Raw genomic sequence first — 18,286 nt, 5'->3', positions numbered from 1 at the left:
AGCAGACTGTTTGGAGCGACCTCAGTGTCGATCGGTGAAATTTTACACACTTAAACCCGACAACAAGAGATTTTAAATCAAACAAAACTTAACCAGTCACCTCATACAGAGAACATTTATTTAGTTAATATAATATCATCAAGATTGGCGAAAGCGGAAATGCTATAAGTATTTTTTGTCAAAAATAAAAGTAAGGCGGTAATGAATTTCATCTCAGCCCATAGAATGTCGCTTCTTATTGAGCTATTCATAAAGTTCATTAATTTAAATGATAGACAGAAGGATTTCTCAATGTAATCAAACAGTAAGAGAAGCAAAGTAGTGACACCTAAATAGTCTTCTTGCAGAGTGACTGGATGACAGTGATTTTTGAATTTTACACTTCTAACCACTTTTTTCATTGGTCGTAGAAGGTAACCATTCTGGTGAAATATTGAAAAAATCCACGCGCATGACTCCTGGACGCGTTTAGACAAACTTTAAGAGAGTCACTAAAGTTCTTACTCGTTGAGTAATTTTCTACACCTTCAGTGCTTCTTGACGGTGTCGTTCATTACGAGGAAGTAATGTCTTACTCCTCGAGGGTATTTCTTATGTGCACCGGGAGGGGTCGCCTTTAATTTGACAGGCTGAGTGTCCCAATACAGAATCCGAAACCGAAGCTTAGTCATGCGCCATGCATTTGGTTTCGCCTTACAGCCACCTGTAGGAGTTTAACCAGTTGTACGTATTACTCTAGGTTTTACATAGTATTTGAATCTTTGCCCACGTCGAACTGGTAGTATCATTTGTAGAATTCCTGCTTATATTATTGCCTGAAACGGTAAAGTACAACAAACAAAGGCTACGATATTTGGCGTGAATAACGCAGGCGCGGTCTCGGTATCTGGTCAAAGGTCATCGAAGAACAGTTCGCAGGCCGCAGTCGACGTTTATACGCCACGGGAGGAGATTCGGTCCGGTCCTGTCCCTAATCGGAATATATTTTATGTACGGAAGACGGTCTTTTGCGATCAAGAATGTTATTAGTTTCATGAATGGATATGGTAACTCTTTGCTGCAGTTTTTAACATTTTAGTGGAAGTTGGAGGGAATACTTGAACACTATTGATAATCAAGGTGTAACCTGCCGGACCCACCCATCCCATACTTAGCACGGAATCTGATAAGACGCAAGATTATTTCGAAATTTGACTAAGATTCGACTGGTCACGGTCCCTCTACCACCGTGGACTAGTGAAGAGAAAGCGAAAAGCAAAAAATATACACTCATCGTTCGAGTCTACGGTAACTTTATCAAGGTCCCACAGGCAAAATGCAACCACTTCGGAAAGGTTTCTGTTTCCTAGTCGCGGTAGTTGCTCTCGCTGGGACCGCAATGATGATAACCAGCACTGCCACAACTCACTGGGTATGGTCGTACGTCGTACGCAACTCGTCGACAAACCCGGACGATTATGGACGAAACAGAAGTCCAGACCCCAATGACAGGGGCGGTCTGTATGGATCAATGTATTTCGGACTATTCAATGGAATTTCGTATTTAAACTGGGGCGGTGGCTTGCGAACAGATGAGCTAAGTTGTGAGTAAAGTTTCATTTAATCATACAAAACATGCACCGGCACAATCCAAGTGTAGATCTTTATATCTAACCTAGATCTCGTCTGTCATGCACGCCGAAATATACACCTCGACCCTTCCACATTGAATTTCGACCATTGTCTTTAGATCTTAGGAGGGATTGGTCAGAATTAGGATATTCATTTCAACCCCCTCCCCCCCCCCCCCCCCCCCCATGATCTGATCTTATTAAAGTTTGGTCATATTGTGGTGAAATCGGCATATCTGTATTTTTACTGTAATTTTTTTCCAGGTTTGGTAAAAAAATCTCTGAACTGCTTGTCTACTTGCATTGAAATTTGATGTGTAGGCATTTAGAAATTATCTTTGTTGGATTTCTTCAAATTGTGCTGAAATTTGCATATTTATGGGGTTTTCGCATTTTCCCCTGTTTTGGTCCAAAAATCTTCTATGAAACTGCTTGTCCAATTGTTTTGAACTTGCTATGAAGGTCCCTACAGATGATACATTCCAGTTTTGTTCAAATCATGACTTTCAAACCTGCAGTATTGTAAATTTGTATTTCGGGGCAATGTTTTTCTGTTTTTGGACGAAAAATACCAAATATCTCATTTCTTTGTCAAATTGCAAAAACTTTGGAACAGCTGCACATTTCACCTTTTTTATTTGTATTTACTGTGAAGATGCATGCTTTTAAAATTATTTGTTCAAATGAAGTTATAATTACTTAAATATGCAACTGCTGGTCAGATTACTTTGGAAATTGGTATGCAAGTTCCTTAGGTAGACTTCAAATGTGGTCACTGTGTAGCTGATATCTGAAAGCATCTATTTACTTTTCATAATTACACAAATCCCTTGTTTGATTCGTTGAAATTTGGTTTTCAAGGTCCTCAAATACATGTAGGTTTGTGTCAGACATTTTCCCATTTAGGGTGGTGACACTGCCATCCTTGTTAAATGACTTAGATACAGTTTGGCGCATACCATTGTCATATAGGTGTGGCAGCATTGTTAGATAGTTCATCACGGTTTAAAGAAACTATGGTTCAAATAAACCATGAACAGTCTAACACTATTGCTAGCATTTCGTTCATTTTGACCTGCCACATGAGATCAAATGATAGCACAGAGTCTTTGTGCTATTTTCCTATCACCCTCCAAAAGTTAATGGGCATCTCTTACTGACAATGTCACCATGGCATTCTACAGATTATTTCATAGCATATCACCAGTTGAATTGCACTCAAACTGCAGTCTGTTGGACTTGGATCATGTCTCTTACATTCTGAAAATAATTTTCAGAAGTGCCCAAGTCCCTCTTTAGTGTGCACAGACAAGTTTCCCAAAGTTTTAGTGCCATGAAATTATAGAAGATGGCAAAACCATTTCTAATTTAACACCACCATTACTCATGCACTAATGAAATTATAGATATGCTGACGCAATACTGTTAGTGTTACATTTATTTCTTAGTCTTGCTCTTACTCTTGCTTAGTTGCTCAATTATTAGCCTGGCAAATGAGAAAGAAAATGTGCACAAAAGTGAAAATAAAAGCCAGTTTTTGACACTGCAAAATTTAATTTGCAATTCAGTTATTGATGTGAGTTAGCAAAAGTTAGCAATATTGTGGAGACATTGTTTGACAGAGACAGGTATTAAAACATTCCAACAGAAGATGTAGCATTCACAGACAATATGGTAAAGTTTACAGTCAATGACTACTCTTTGCAAATTAGTTTAGAACAAACCTCAAATGTGACACTAATTGGTGTAGTTGGTAGAGAACAGAGATGTACAAACATATTCTCTCATCTTGCTATGTTACTAAGTTTATGAACACAGAAGAAAATAAACTGTAAATTGTATAAAGATATCACATGGGACTGATGTGCAAATTAGCTGGAAACGTATAAATTATACACTGATATATAACGATTAAATACAAAGGGAGGTCATTGAGGTCAATAATCAGAAATTGAATGGAGAGACAAGGTTTTTTCTGTATCTGTATAAAAACTTGAAATTGTATCCATTACATCAAACAGAGGTGTGAAACTTGTTTGTTAGGATTATTTGCCTGATAATGTGGAGTTTAATATGTAGAAATAGGAGGAAATCAAATGGTTACATTCTGTGCCTACTTGTGGTATAATCATTTCATGTGGTGATCACTTGTTGAACATTAACCCTTTGAGTGCCAAAGTCATTTTTTGCCCCCTACATAAAATGTGAAGCCGACAGTTTTTTTCAGATCCGGACAACTTTTTCTTTCAGATTTTTTCCAAAATTTTGATAAAAACTGTAGCTAATGAAAACTAATGTCTCTTTGATCCAAATTATCCAAACAATTATTCATATAAATTTGTAAAATGTTGCACCAAATGCAAAATTTAGATGGTAAAAATTACAGCACGCAAAGGGTTAAACTTTTCCATAACACTGGCATTGCTGCTTGTGTGTTGTGCATTTTCGTGTATATTTTTCAAACTTTTTAGCTTCTGAAAGGTGAAAGTTACAATTGCACAGCTGTCTCTTTGTATATAAACAAAATCAAAAGTAATGGATTTCTATTGATATGAGAGTCCCAGTAACTGTTGACTTTTGACAATGGCTTTTCAGAGTTTTTGTTGAATGCCATGTCAGCAACAGTTTCTAGCTTGAATTCAATTATCAACAATAACAATGCATGCACTGAAAAGCTGCATTGATAAACCAAATACTTTGTATTTCTAAATGCTATACAAAGTGTAGATGATAGATGGATAACAATACTAAAAAAATATTGGTAGCTAGGTTTAATTCATATGTGTGGTACTGTTGCTTTCATCTCATTTCATGTACTAAGTCAAGCTGAATTGACAAGCGAAATTTTCTTTTTACTGATTGGCTAATATCAATTGAAGCAAGAAAAATTTACTTATGACCATGGTAGCAGGAGTCTCAATTTTGGACATCGGGTAATTTTTGCAAGACCACTTGATACTTACAGATATGTAATTTTTGCAATCACATGGCAAATGGAATATATATATGATAAATGTTGCAGTTGGTCCTACAAGTGTAATTCACCATAGAGGAAAAGAAATACGATTTGCACTGTGGCTACACCAGTGCTACATTCAAATTGGCAAGTGTGACCTATGACCTTCGGAAAGTGAAGGTTTGATTTTTGGCCATATAACCACAGATTTCATTGAGTAGTCTTTGCCAGACTAAGAATTTCCAAGCCTTACCAAGTTACTATCCTGGAAACACAATATCAGCCTTTGCTTTAAATGCCCAGGACTTGGGTGCATAACTTTCACTAGTGGTGCCAGGGTCTTGGATAGCAAATGCACAAAAAATTTCAAGAGGTCACAAATCTTGTAGAAGTGTTGTTTTCATCTCCTCCTGTGTCTGGATAATAATGGTTTTGTTGACAAGCTTTTGTGGACCCGGCTTTTTTTGTGGAAGCGGTGACCCATGGAGAATATTTGTAGACAAGTGAATAAGGTCAAGTGGCTTCTTGAAATTGTTTTGTAGTGATTTCTTAAAGGTTGTGATATGGTCACAATGAAAGATTGGCATCGATCACTAGAGTCTCCAAGGCCTTGCCTTCTATCTGCTGCATAGCTAAAGGGTAGTTATGTAGACAGTTTATTTGAAACATTTTACCATGGTCCTCAATAGAATACCTGTGATTTTACTGTTCTATGAAGAAGTGTGGTTGATCCATAGATGAGTATATCTCTAGGGTTTTCGATTGTTTAGCACGGAAAAATACGGAATTAAAAAAACAGGTACTGTAACTCCTATAGTTAAAGCAGCAACTTGGCTTGTCACATTAACAAAGTTGCAAATGTGCAGTTGGTAGAGTTCTCAGAAACATCACTCAGTAACGGTACAAGAAGTGAAATGATGTAGAATAGAATGTTTGTTGTTTACCCACTATGATGGGCTAGATTCTGCTGTAGGCATGCTATCATGCCACAGTACTTATCACGACTGCACTAGCTGATACTGACAGTTCATCGAAAATTTTCAAGCATAGCCAGGTCGCATGGTAGACAAGTCAAAATATTCTATCACTTCCCAAATCTATTGTGAGTAGATCCAGTCACATAATGAACCATTGTGTAGACTTCTGTTGTGATGGATTTTAACAAGCATGGATAGATAAGAAAACCATCAACATACCAGCCAATACATTTCATTATTTATAGATATATCATGTCTTTGTCTATCTTATTTACAAAGTAATTTAAAAGTTTCTGTTCTCATTTCATGACAGTTTTGTGTTTTCTACCGGTGTTCATTTTACCATGATTTTAAAGGGGCAAAGTTGGCCATTTTTCATGAATTTTGTTTGATACGAGATACTACTTATATTGTTTGACATGTTGAAAGATACTGAATGGGTGACCCTGCATATATTTGATCCTGGTTTTAGACACAATCAATTAAACCATCGCGAAAATAAATTAATGGTCATTACCATTCATTTTCGCGATGGTTTTGTTTATCGTGTCTAAAACCGGGGTCAATGCATGGTCGCCCATTCATTCAGTATCTTTCAAAATGTCAAACAATATATTAAGTAGTATCTCGCATCAAACAAAATTCATGAAAAATGGCCGACTTTGTCCCTTTAATCAGGCAGGTCAGTGATTGTAGTTACCTGTCCGGTAACAAGTTAGAAGTAATAGAAGTAGTTTTTATTTTTGATAGCATTTCTCCTCTTAACTTGCAGAGTTCAAAATTTCTTTGATCCTTCATACAACAAAATGTGAAAAGAGTAAAATTATTACATCAATTGACAAGATAAAGTGGCCTGGTGCATCAAAATGGGGACAGCTAGGACATGCAAATGCCTTTCATTTGGAGCACATGCTGAGTACCTGAGATGGTTGACCCAAATTATCAGAATTAATAAGATAACAATCTGTGTGATGAACTGTTCATGTTAATGTTATTTAACTATGGGATGTTTCAGTTTCCCCGTGTTAACTGGCTCAAGATCCACAGTCTTGCTGCAAGACCAGTTTTCTGCAATGCAGAAAACTGGTTTTGTTAAATTTGACGAATTGCCAAGAAAGATTTATTTGACAGTTTACCTATGAAATGTTGGAGGAGGGGGGGGGGGGGAATTGGTCATTGCAGGGTTTATGTTTGATTTCTGGGCTTGGCACCTAGTGTACAACCACTCTCTAAACATATGGATCTGTAATTTACATTTTGAATGTGCCACTTATGTTTGCCCTTTATCAAAACCAACCAAACTGCTAATCTTAAAAGAATGGAGATACGGTAATATCACTGACTATAGAAGAATTTGACCCGGAAAGTATACCAGGTTCTGTATTATAGGTATACACCAGTTGAAATGCATTATGTGCATTACGAACAACATTTTCATTTGCAGCAAATACAATGCAATGATATATTAATAAGAAGTTATATCAAACCTAAGAACATGTGTCCCGTAAATTTTGAACTTCCCGTTGAGTCTATAGGTCAGCATCAACTTCACATCAGCTGATCCACATTAGAACAAACTGTTGTACACCCGTGACATTTTACAATTAATAATAATATACATTATGACTGTTCCTTAATCGGGACGTGATGGTACATGTACATCTCTTTTCAAATTTTGATCATCTGTTGGCCTAGAATTATCCAAAGTTGAGTAGAGATATACTTGACAGTGTATATGCTTCTGTTAAGAACTGTCCATTTGAATAGTAAAGTTATACAGCACACATTTCATGTAACTCGGGGAGTTTCACCAATGTCAAGTATAGCAATGTACAGTAAACTGACTCTTTTAATGCTGAATGGCTTGTAAATTATTTATATCTGTCCATAGAGGTGATGAAACTGCATACTTGCCTTTAACCCTTTGAGTGCTGTAATTTTTTCCCCACCAAAATTTCAGGGCAACATTTTACAAATTTTTATGAATTTTTCTTTAATATTGTTTGATAATTTTAGGCCAAATGAACATAACTTTTCATTGGCTACAGTTTTCAAATAAATGTCCAAATCTGAAAAAAAAATTGTTGGTGTTATATTCTACAAAGGCAACAAAAATTGACTTTTGCAGTTCAAGGGTTAAGGTATTTTAAATGAGAGTTAATTGGCAAGATATTTTGATATTGATATTTCATTCATGCAGATAATTTATGAAGGCGTCAGTACATATTGTTTGTGTTTCCAGTGTTTCAGCTTGGAAAAAGAAGTTAGGAGCTTGGCTAATTAGTTTTACTCGCTGTGGACCCAGAGAAAAGAGAACAGAATGATAAAATCAAAGGCTGTATTTTGAAAATACTCAAAATAGATATCAGGGTCAGATGTAAAATAAGGTGGGTCAGAGTACCAGAAAAAATATTTTGTTTGGCCTGAATTGGAATGACATCAAAATCTGAGACTGGCAGAGTGTATGACTGATCTTGTTACTATGGATACAGAGCTGACAAGCACAAACATACTCTTCTGTAGTGCAACTAAAATGACAAAATCTATTTTATATATATACCTTTTCTCAAAGTATGGTAATAGCACAATTATACTTCTTTTAACAAAAGGGATAAGAAAAAATAAAGCTGCTATATATAGCCTATTCATTTTGCAAATATTGCAAAAAGGAACTTAATTTTTTGTAAAACTTCATGTTGGCAATATGAGATCCATTAACCCATACAGTACTTCCATTTTACCGTACCTGACACATACAAAGACCATTTTCGCTGCCATCTTTCTCATTGGTCAGCCCTTTTTATATCTGAAACTCAGTTTAGTTAAATGACGCGTAAGATATCGTGTAGACAAGAACACAGTGTATTGCATGAAATATGGTATGACATGTAGACTACAAAAGCAGATAACGTGACATATCAGTGTAGTGACTGTCAGAGTGGTATACGCGATATCAAATCTAGGATCTGTGGCATCGGACTACCATATATTACTTTATGGAGATATGTAATACACAGAAGCAGTAATAAATTGTAGACTAGCTTGAATGACGGTAGTTAGAATATTTGAGGATAAGTAGCGCTTTGCTGTTAATGATTTATAGAGAATGAGAGATATCATACACATGCACACACTTGTATTTCACCTCTGACAACTTGAAATAATACTGTACCAAAGGTGTGGGCAGACAGTCCATGTAGCCGACAATGAGATGCTAATGATATGCAGAATGTACAAGTTTCAGGTTTCGTCGACCAACTTCCCCCTCTTGGGTACAACTTCAAACTCTCAAATACCAAGTCGGTGGCTATCATCTGTTACATAATTCAATAGCAAACTTGTGTAAGTTGGCAAGTTCGTGGGACCCTCTGCCAACTTGCCAACTTACTTGCCAACTTTCAATGGGAAGTTGGCGGGGGCCTCTGCCAACTTGCCAACTTACTTACTTGCCAACTTTCATGCGTGGAAGTTGGCGGGGGCCTCTGCCAACTTGCCAACTTACTTGCCAACTTTCAATGGGGAGTTGGCGGGGGCCTCTGCCAACTTGCCAACTTACTTGCCAACTTTCATGGGGAAGTTGGCGGGGGCCTCTGCCAACTTGCTAACTTACTCTGCCAACTTTCAATGGGGAAGTTGGCAGAGGCCTCTGCCAACTTCCACCAATTAAAGTTGGCAAGTAAGTAAGTTGGCAAGTTGGCACAGGCTTCCGCCAACTTCAACCCATGAAAGTTGGCAAGTAAGTTGGCAAGCTGGCACAGACCTCCACCAACTTCCACCCATGAAAGTTGGCAAGAAAGTAAGTTGGCAAGTTGGCAGAGGCCCCCGCCAATTTCCACCCATGAAAGTTGGCAAGTAAGTTGGCAAGTTGGCACAGGCCCCCGCCAACTTCCACCCATGAAAGTTGGCAAGTAAGTAAGTTGGCAAGTTGGCAGAGGCCCCCGCCAACTTCCCGGTATGACAGTTGGCAAGTAAGTTGGCAAGTTGGCAGAGGCCTCCTCCAACTTCCACCCATGAAAGTTGGAAAGTAAGTAAGTTGGCAAGTTGGCAGAGGCCCCCGCCAACTTCCACCCATGAAAGTTGGCAAGTAAGTAAGTTGGCAAGTTGGCAGAGGCCCCCGCCAACTTCAACCCATGAAAGTTGGCAAGTAAGTTGGCAAGTTGGCACAGGCCCCCGCCAACTTCCGGCAGACAGTCAATGTAGCCGACAATAAGATGCTAATGATATGCAGAATGTACAAGTTTCAGGTTTTGTCGACCAACTTCCCCCTCTTGGGTACAACTTCAATCTCTGAAATACCAAGTCGGTGGCTATCGTCTGTTACATAATTCAATAGCAAACTTGCGGAAGTTGGCAAGTTCGTGGGACCCTCTGCCAACTTGCCAACTTACTTGCCAACTTTCAATGGGGAAGTTGGCGGGGGCCTCTGCCAACTTGCCAACTTACTTACTTGCCAACTTTCATGCGTGGAAGTTGGTGGCGCCCTTTGCCAAGTTGTGGAAGTTGGCAAGTTCGTGGGACCCTCTGCCAACTTGCCAACTTACTTGCCAACTTTCAATGGGGAAGTTGGCGGGGGCCTCTGCCAACTTGCCAACTTACTTACTTGCCAACTTTCATGGGCCGCAGTTGGCGGGGGCCTCTGCCAACTTGCCAACTTGCCAACTTTCAATGGGGAAGTTGGCGGAGGCCTCTGCCAACTTCCACCCATTAAAGTTGGCAAGTAAGTAAGTTGGCAAGTTGGCACAGGCTTCCGCCAACTTCCACCAATGAAAGTTGGCAAGTAAGTTGGCAAGCTGGCACAGGCCTCCACCAACTTCCACCCATGAAAGTTGGCAAGAAAGTAAGTTGGCAAGTTGGCAGAGGCCCCCGCCAACTTCCACCCATGAAAGTTGTCAAGTAAGTTGGCAAGTTGGCAGAGGCCCCCGCCAACTTCCACCCATGAAAGTTGGCAAGTAAGTAAGTTGGCAAGTTGGCAGAGGCCCCTGCCAACTTCCCGTATGAAAGTTGGCAAGTAAGTTGGCAAGTTGGCACAGGCCTCTGCCAACTTCCACCCATGAAAGTTGGCAAGTAAGTAAGTTGGCAAGTTGGCAGAGGCCCCCGCCAACTTCCACCCATGAAAGTTGTCAAGTAAGTTGGCAAGTTGGCAGAGGCCCCCGCCAACTTCCACCCATGAAAGTTGGCAAGTAAGTAAGTTGGCAAGTTGGCAGACGCCCCCGCCAACTTCCCGGTATGGAAGTTGGCAAGTAAGTTGGCAAGTTGGCACAGGCCTCTGCCAACTTCCACCCATGAAAGTTGGCAAGTAAGTAAGTTGACAAGTTGGCAGAGGCCCCCGCCAACTTCCATCCATTTAAGTTGGCAAGTAAGTAAGTTGGCAAGTTGGCAGAGGCCCCCGCCAACTTCCACCCATGAAAGTTGGCAAGTAAGTAAGTTGGCAAGTTGGCAGACGCCCCCGCCAACTTCCCAGTATGAAAGTTGGCAAGTAAGTTGGCAAGTTGGCACAGGCCTCTGCCAACTTCCACCCATGAAAGTTGGCAAGTAAGTAAGTTGGCAAGTTGGCAGAGGCCCCCGCCAACTTCCACCCATGAAAGTTGTCAAGTAAGTTGGCAAGTTGGCAGAGGCCCCCGCCAACTTCCACCCATGAAAGTTGGCAAGTAAGTAAGTTGGCAAGTTGGCAGACGCCCCCGCCAACTTCCCGGTATGGAAGTTGGCAAGTAAGTTGGCAAGTTGGCACAGGCCTCTGCCAACTTCCACCCATGAAAGTTGGCAAGTAAGTAAGTTGGCAAGTTGGCAGAGGCCCCCGCCAACTTCCATCCATTTAAGTTGGCAAGTAAGTAAGTTGGCAAGTTGGCAGAGGCCCCCGCCAACTTCCCTGTATGAAAGTTGGCAAGTAAGTTGGCAAGTTGGCAGAGGCCCCCGCCAACTTCCATCCATTTAAGTTGGCAAGTAAGTAAGTTGGCAAGTTGGCAGAGGCCCCCGCCAACTTCCCTGTATGAAAGTTGGCAAGTAAGTTGGCAAGTTGGCACAGGCCTCCGCCAACTTCCACCCATGAAAGTTGGCAAGTAAGTAAGTTGGCAAATTGGCAGAGGCCCCCGCCAACTTCCATCCATTTAAGTTGGCAAGTAAGTAAGTTGGCAAGTTGGCAGAGGCCCCCGCCAACTTCCCTGTATGAAAGTTTGCAAGTAAGTTGGCAAGTTGGCAGAGGCCTCCGCCAACTTCCACCCATGAAAGTTGGCAAGTAAGTAAGTTGGCAAGTTGGCAGAGGCCCCCGCCAACTTCCCTGTATGAAAGTTTGCAAGTAAGTTGGCAAGTTGGCAGAGGCCTCCGCCAACTTCCACCCATGAAAGTTGGCAAGTAAGTAAGTTGGCAAGTTGGCAGAGGCCCCCGCCAACTTCCCCATTGAAAGTTGGCAAGTAAGTTGGCAAGTTGGCAGAGGCCCCCCCCCCCCCCCCAACTTCCACCAATGAAAGTTGGCAAGTAAGTAAGTTGGCAAGTTGGCAGAGGCCCCCGCCAACTTCCCAGTATGAAAGTTGGCAATTAAGTTGGCAAGTTGGCACAGGCTTCCGCCAACTTCCACCCGTGAAAGTTCGCAAGAAAGTAAGTTGGCAGAAACCCCCGCCAACTTCCACCCATGAAAGTTGTCAAGTAAGTTGGCAAGTTGGCAGAGGCCCCCGCCAACTTCCACCCATGAAAGTTGGCAAGTAAGTAAGTTGGCAAGTTGGCAGAGGCCCCCGCCAACTTCCACCCATGAAAGTTGGCAAGTAAGTTGGCAAGTTGGCACAGGCCTCCGCCAACTTCCACCCATGAAAGTTGGCAAGTAAGTAAGTTGGCAAGTTGGCAGACGCCCCCGCCAACTTCCCGGTATGAAAGTTGGCAAGTAAGTTGGCAAGTTGGCACAGGCCTCTGCCAACTTCCACCCATGAAAGTTGGCAAGTAAGTAAGTTGGCAAGTTGGCAGAGGCCCCCGCCAACTTCCATCCATTTAAGTTGGCAAGTAAGTAAGTTGGCAAGTTGGCAGAGGCCCCCGCCAACTTCCCTGTATGAAAGTTGGCAAGTAAGTTGGCAAGTTGGCAGAGGCCTCTGCCAACTTCCACCCATGAAAGTTGGCAAGTAAGTAAGTTGGCAAGTTGGCGCAGGCCCCTGCCAACTTCCACCCATGAAAGTTGGCAAGTAAGTTAGCAAGTTGGAAGATGCCCCTGCCAACTTCCACCCATGAAAGTTGGCAAGTAAGTAAGTTGGCAAGTTGGCAGAGGCCCCCGCCAACTTCCATCCATTTAAGTTGGCAAGTAAGTAAGTTGGCAAGTTGGCAGAGGCCCCCGCCAACTTCCCAGTATGAAAGTTGGCAAGTAAGTTGGCAAGTTGGCACAGGCCTCCGCCAACTTCCACCCATGAAAGTTGGCAAGTAAGTAAGTTGGCAAGTTGGCAGACGCCCCCGCCAACTTCCCGGTATGAAAGTTGGCAAGTAAGTAAGTTGGCAAGTTGGCACAGGCCCCGCGCAACTTCCACCCATGAAAGTTGGCAAGTAAGTTAGCAAGTTGGGAGAGGCCCCCGCCAACTTCCACCCATGAAAGTTGGCAAGTAAGTAAGTTGGCAAGTTGGCAGAGGTCCCCGCAACTTTCCAGTTGTCAAGTAAGTTGCCAAGAGGGCAGAGGCCCGTGTCATCTATTATTGTCTTCTCATTTACATATTTTTCGTGTAACCCCATGTTCGTGTCGGCTACATAGACTATCTGCCAAGGTGTGATGCCATCTCTCAGTGAGTGTTCCGTTTAGTATTAGAGACTCAGACTGCGGTGAAGACATGATAAAACAAGCATAATTCTACTAATTAAAAAGGAATATTCCTGATGATAATTTGAACAGGAAGCAAATTGTTCAGTGAATGGAAAATTCAAAGGAAAACATAGACTTTATAGAGGTGTGTTTTAAGAACAGTAGCCTATATTGTCCTTCAGATGGGAAAAAATTCTGACAATTCTATGAATGTTTCAATTGCATTACACAATATAGTGTGGCCATTATTTTTGGGTGTATTATCATTAACAAACTGAGCTGTGTTCCATTAGCTAATAGTTAATACTGACATGCCCATTATAGATGTGAGCAGAGGTCAAATGATCGTCGCTTCATATTTTGATGTACCAGCAGTATATTGTGCTGTATAGGCCCCAGTGCTGGTAACTTAGCGTGAGTTTGGTGCCAGCTGTAGTGCTCGGTAAACCAGGTGATGTTTTGGATTGCACTGTCAGCATATGAAATATACAAATTGAGGCTTATTTTGGTAAATAATTTGCATACTATTATGAGTGTTCCATGACTATTAATACATTCTCATGGTAATGCCACATATAAAAGAATATAAATTATGAAAAAATCAGATTTGCCGGTAGATATATTTTTCAAAACTGACGAGTACAATTAATTTAACGTCAAACTGAATCAAGCTATCACTGTGGTTCTTTTTCTTGAATTTCCAGTGAGATGAAAAAAAGGTTAACATTGTAGTATGCACTGCAGGTATAGATATTTGGACTCTCAAATTTTGATAATACTTTTCAGGTCTAAGGCTTGTGTGGGCTCATTTGTCTAAGGTGTGTGTGTGGGCTCATTTCAAATCTCATGGAGTAAAGAAATTTTCACGATCTCATTTTTGAGCAAAATCAAAAACTGAATTTCTCCCAGTAGAGCTAACACAGAGATAGTGGCATCACTGAGTTTCTACTAGTGTATGTAAATGTTAGGTAATTTATTTGTCTAATGCCAAAATTTGCTCCTTGACCCCTAACTTTTATTCTTTATTTTGAAAAAGAAAGGTTTAAAGTTTCCTAATCTGTATGGAGAATCCAGGACTGTAGTAATATCCTTCAAATAAAAGAACTGTGTTGCAGCAAAGCATGTTGTTATTAATCCCTGGATTCACATTTATTTCATGAAGAACTTCCTAAACTCTAAACTAAAAATAATTTTTGCATTTCTTGTCTCACTTTTGCAGGGAATGACAACAAAAAACAACAGATACATGAACATTAATCATACCAATGGTACTGGACTTGTGTATTTGAATATTTTTTTAGTCATGTGTATATTTTTATACAGATGTTTATTTTTAAATTTCAGCCTTTGACTACTTGTCAGATACATACAACATTGGCCTGTGGATATCAGTGATCGTGTTCTGTATTTTAGCCATCATAATGGGAGCGGTTACAACTGTATTTGCTACTTACAACGCATGTGTTGTCCCAGTCAACATGGTGACAGGCATCTTTGGTCTCTACCTCTGGACTGGATCAGCAGGTATGTGTTGACTGTATAATCCTGTATTTACACAATAGTGTTTGTTTTTCGTCCATTGCCAAGCGTGGCTCAGATTTTTTGACTTTGTGTTTTTCAGATCAATATGGTATGTGTTTGCATTGTGACATGTCAAACAAATTTCTCTCAAAATTGATATGAAAAGCAGTGCTTTACATCGCACAAAATTGTTTTGTCTCCTAAAGTTCACGGAATGCAAAGTTGGTACTAAAGAGAAACAAATAAGCCAATATTTACTGATATTTGAAATTCAAAATAGTCGCCATCCTTGTATAATCTCTATGGAGGAAAGTAAAATTCCCAATTTTTTACAAATTAAGCTATTGAAAACTTAAACTTTATTAGTCCCCACGGACACCGTCCGGGGGGACTTATAGGTTTGGTCATGTCCGTGCGTGCGTGCGTGCGTCAGTGCGTGCGTCCGTGCGTGCGTCCGTCCGTCCGTTCACGCAGATATCTCAGAGATGCCTGGAGCGATTTCATTCAAACTTGGTACAAGGATTACTTCATATGTCATACAGATGCACGTCGATTTGTTTTGTGGTACGATCCAATATGGCTGCCAGGCGGCCATTTTATTACGATTTTTTCATGTACAGAGCCATAACTCAGGCATGTTTCAACTGATTTTATTCAAAGTTGGTACAAGGACATTGACCAATGTCATAGATATGCATGTCAATTTTTTTGGTGATACGATCCAATATGACCGCCGTGCGGCCATTTTGTTACGATTTTTTCATGTACAGAGCCATAACTCAGACATATCTCAACCGATTTTATTCAGACTTGGTACAAGGACATTGACCTATGTCATACATATGCACGTCGATTTGTTTTGTGATACAATCCAATATGGCCACCAGGCGGCCATTTTATTACGATTTTTTCATGTACAGAGTCATTACTCAGGCATGTTTCAACAGATTTTATTCAAAGTTGGTACAAGGACATTGACCAATGTCATAGATATGCACGTCAATTTGTTTTGTGATACGATCCAATATGGCCGCCAGGCGGCCATTTTATTACGATTTTTTCATGTACAGAGCCATAACTCTGGCATATCTCAACCGATTTTATTCAAACTTGGTACAAGGACATTGACATATGTCATGCACATGCACGTTGATTTGTTTTGTGATACAATCCAATATGGCCGCCGTGTGGCCATTTTATTACGTTTTTTCGTGTCCAGAACCATAACTCATACATGTATCAAGCAAATTTATTCAAAGTTGTTACAAGGAGATCGACCAATGTCATACATATGCACCTTAATTTGTTTTGTGATACGATCCAATATGGCTGCTGTGCGGCCATTTTGTTATGATTTTTTTCATGTACAAAGCCATAACTCAGGCATATCTCAACCGACTTTAATCAAAGTTGGTACAAGGACATGACCTATGTCATACATATGCACAGTGATTTGTTTTGTGATACGATCCAATATGCCCGCTGGTGGCAATTTTATTACGATTTTTTCATGTCTTGAACTACAACTCAAACATGTATCAAGCGAATTTATTCAAAAGTATTTTTATCACAGACCTAATGAAGAGGACTCTATCCTCTCTGAGGACCTGTAATCAAAGTACCCATTAACAAGTGGGGACTGTGTCATCAACGATGACTTGTTTACTAAAGCTTCAAAATGACACTGGAATAATTTTAAAACACAATATGATATCTTCTGGTATAGAAAGGCGTACAAACTGTAAACTTATTATGGTCATGAAAGAAAGTCAACCAAATTAAAAGTTCTTGTGCATGATATCATTTTATTGGGAAACTGGCAATATAAACATTTCTGTGCTCCTGTTATTTTATCCTAGGAAGGATATGGGTTCCTGAAAAAACACCAGGTCCCAAATGTACACAGATATTGTCCCTCAAAAACATCAAGTCCCAGATTAAAACCGAGCATTGCATAGTTCATGAAATACACTGAATATTAACCACTGACAGACAATAGGCAGTGGACATGGACAAACATAGATTTTACTTCCTGACAAAACTAAAGGCTTGAATGATCACCAGGGAAGCAGTTGTATGCTTTCCTTTATGTCATAGCACTTCATTTTTGCACACCAGGACAAACATCCATGATCCAGGCAAGTTTTTTCAGATTTAGTCATAAAGAACGTCTGTCTTGCCATCTGCACTTTCCAGATTTCTAAATAATTTGCCATATGCTGCCATAAAAACTGACTCAATTCAAACATATTTTGAAACTTGCCAACACTATGTTGGTTGGCTGAAATAATTTTTCTAATTTTCCAATGTCACATTCTAAATAGTGAAATTTTACTTATGTGTACATCAGAACAATGTTAAAACCATTCCACCTGTTACACTTACTGCTCAAAATAATTAAACTCATCCTTTGCTTGAAAATCAACTAAACCTCTCAAAATCATTTTGGTCCCATAGATGTTATTAATGGGGACACAGATTTGTGTCTATGTTTACCTGTGTATAAAATGTTTGTATATCAATAATACAAATCAACAGTCATCAAGAGTTATTTTGGATGTTTGATTGAGCAGCTCAGAGCTATGATGATGCCATGATGCATTATGGGATTGATTACCGGGTAGTGTTCTGTGACTGGACATTGGATCAGTTCTTTATCCATCATGATTTTTAAACTATCAGTCTTTTAGTAGCAATGATATCTCCACTTTTGTTCTTTCAGCTCTACTTTCTGGAATAGCAATGGTTCTGTTCATCGTAGAATACTACATCTCTCTCATAGACGGAATACTGAGTGATGAACATTACGACGATCGATGGCGATCCCAGTGGGTGCACTTTGGTTATTCCTTCTGGTTGGTTGTCGCATCATTTTGCGTGTTCATTTTCAATGCCATATTTGTGAAACTTGCTTCACTTGGCCACGATGAAGACATACACATGCCATCAATATACTATCATGAAGAATCTGGCAAAAAAGACATGGGGCTTGATCTTATGTACTGATTCAAACACTTGTGAAAAAAAATCAGTACTGATAAGCAATTATCTTTTCAAGTTTATTGGTGTAAAGAAAGTAAATTTTGGAAAAGTTGAAAAAGGGTGATGAGAATTTTTACATCAATTTTTTTTTTTGCATGATTGCACAGAAATCAAACAGCATTTAAAGTTACCAGTAAATTCATTTAGAGTGATCAAATATGTGCGTTAGAAATCCAGCTTTTATAAGCTGTAAATCTTTCCTTGCAATATCTGAAGATTAAATTCAGTGTTGCAGCCAGGACACACCCTTGTGACAATGTCCCAAAAAGGGAACCCCTTGTCCCTCATTCTCACTCACTGCGGGTCACCTTGGGTGCACTCATGAGTTGACTGTGTTCAATGGGTGTAGTCTGCAAGTAATATCTGTAATTGACGATGGCCTTTGTTTTGCATGATTACTGTTTCAAAGGTATAT

General features: G+C 40.0%; 1 protein-coding gene across 1 annotated transcript; it reads left to right on the top strand.

Annotated features, from left to right (window-relative positions):
* Positions 1-715: 715 nt before the first annotated feature.
* On the top strand, positions 716-18,286 carry LOC139120536 (clarin-2-like). Its single transcript, XM_070685007.1, has 3 exons — positions 716-1,583; positions 14,653-14,832; positions 17,552-18,286. The coding sequence occupies exons 1-3, from the start codon at positions 1,316-1,318 to the stop codon at positions 17,833-17,835; spliced, it is 732 nt and encodes a 243-aa protein (XP_070541108.1). The 5' UTR covers positions 716-1,315; the 3' UTR covers positions 17,836-18,286.

Source organism: Ptychodera flava, chromosome 20 (assembly GCF_041260155.1).
Source record: "Ptychodera flava strain L36383 chromosome 20, AS_Pfla_20210202, whole genome shotgun sequence".
NCBI classification, from domain to species: domain Eukaryota; kingdom Metazoa; phylum Hemichordata; class Enteropneusta; family Ptychoderidae; genus Ptychodera; species Ptychodera flava.
Note: the sequence above shows the minus strand (reverse complement) of the source record. Positions and strands in the feature narration are given on the sequence as shown.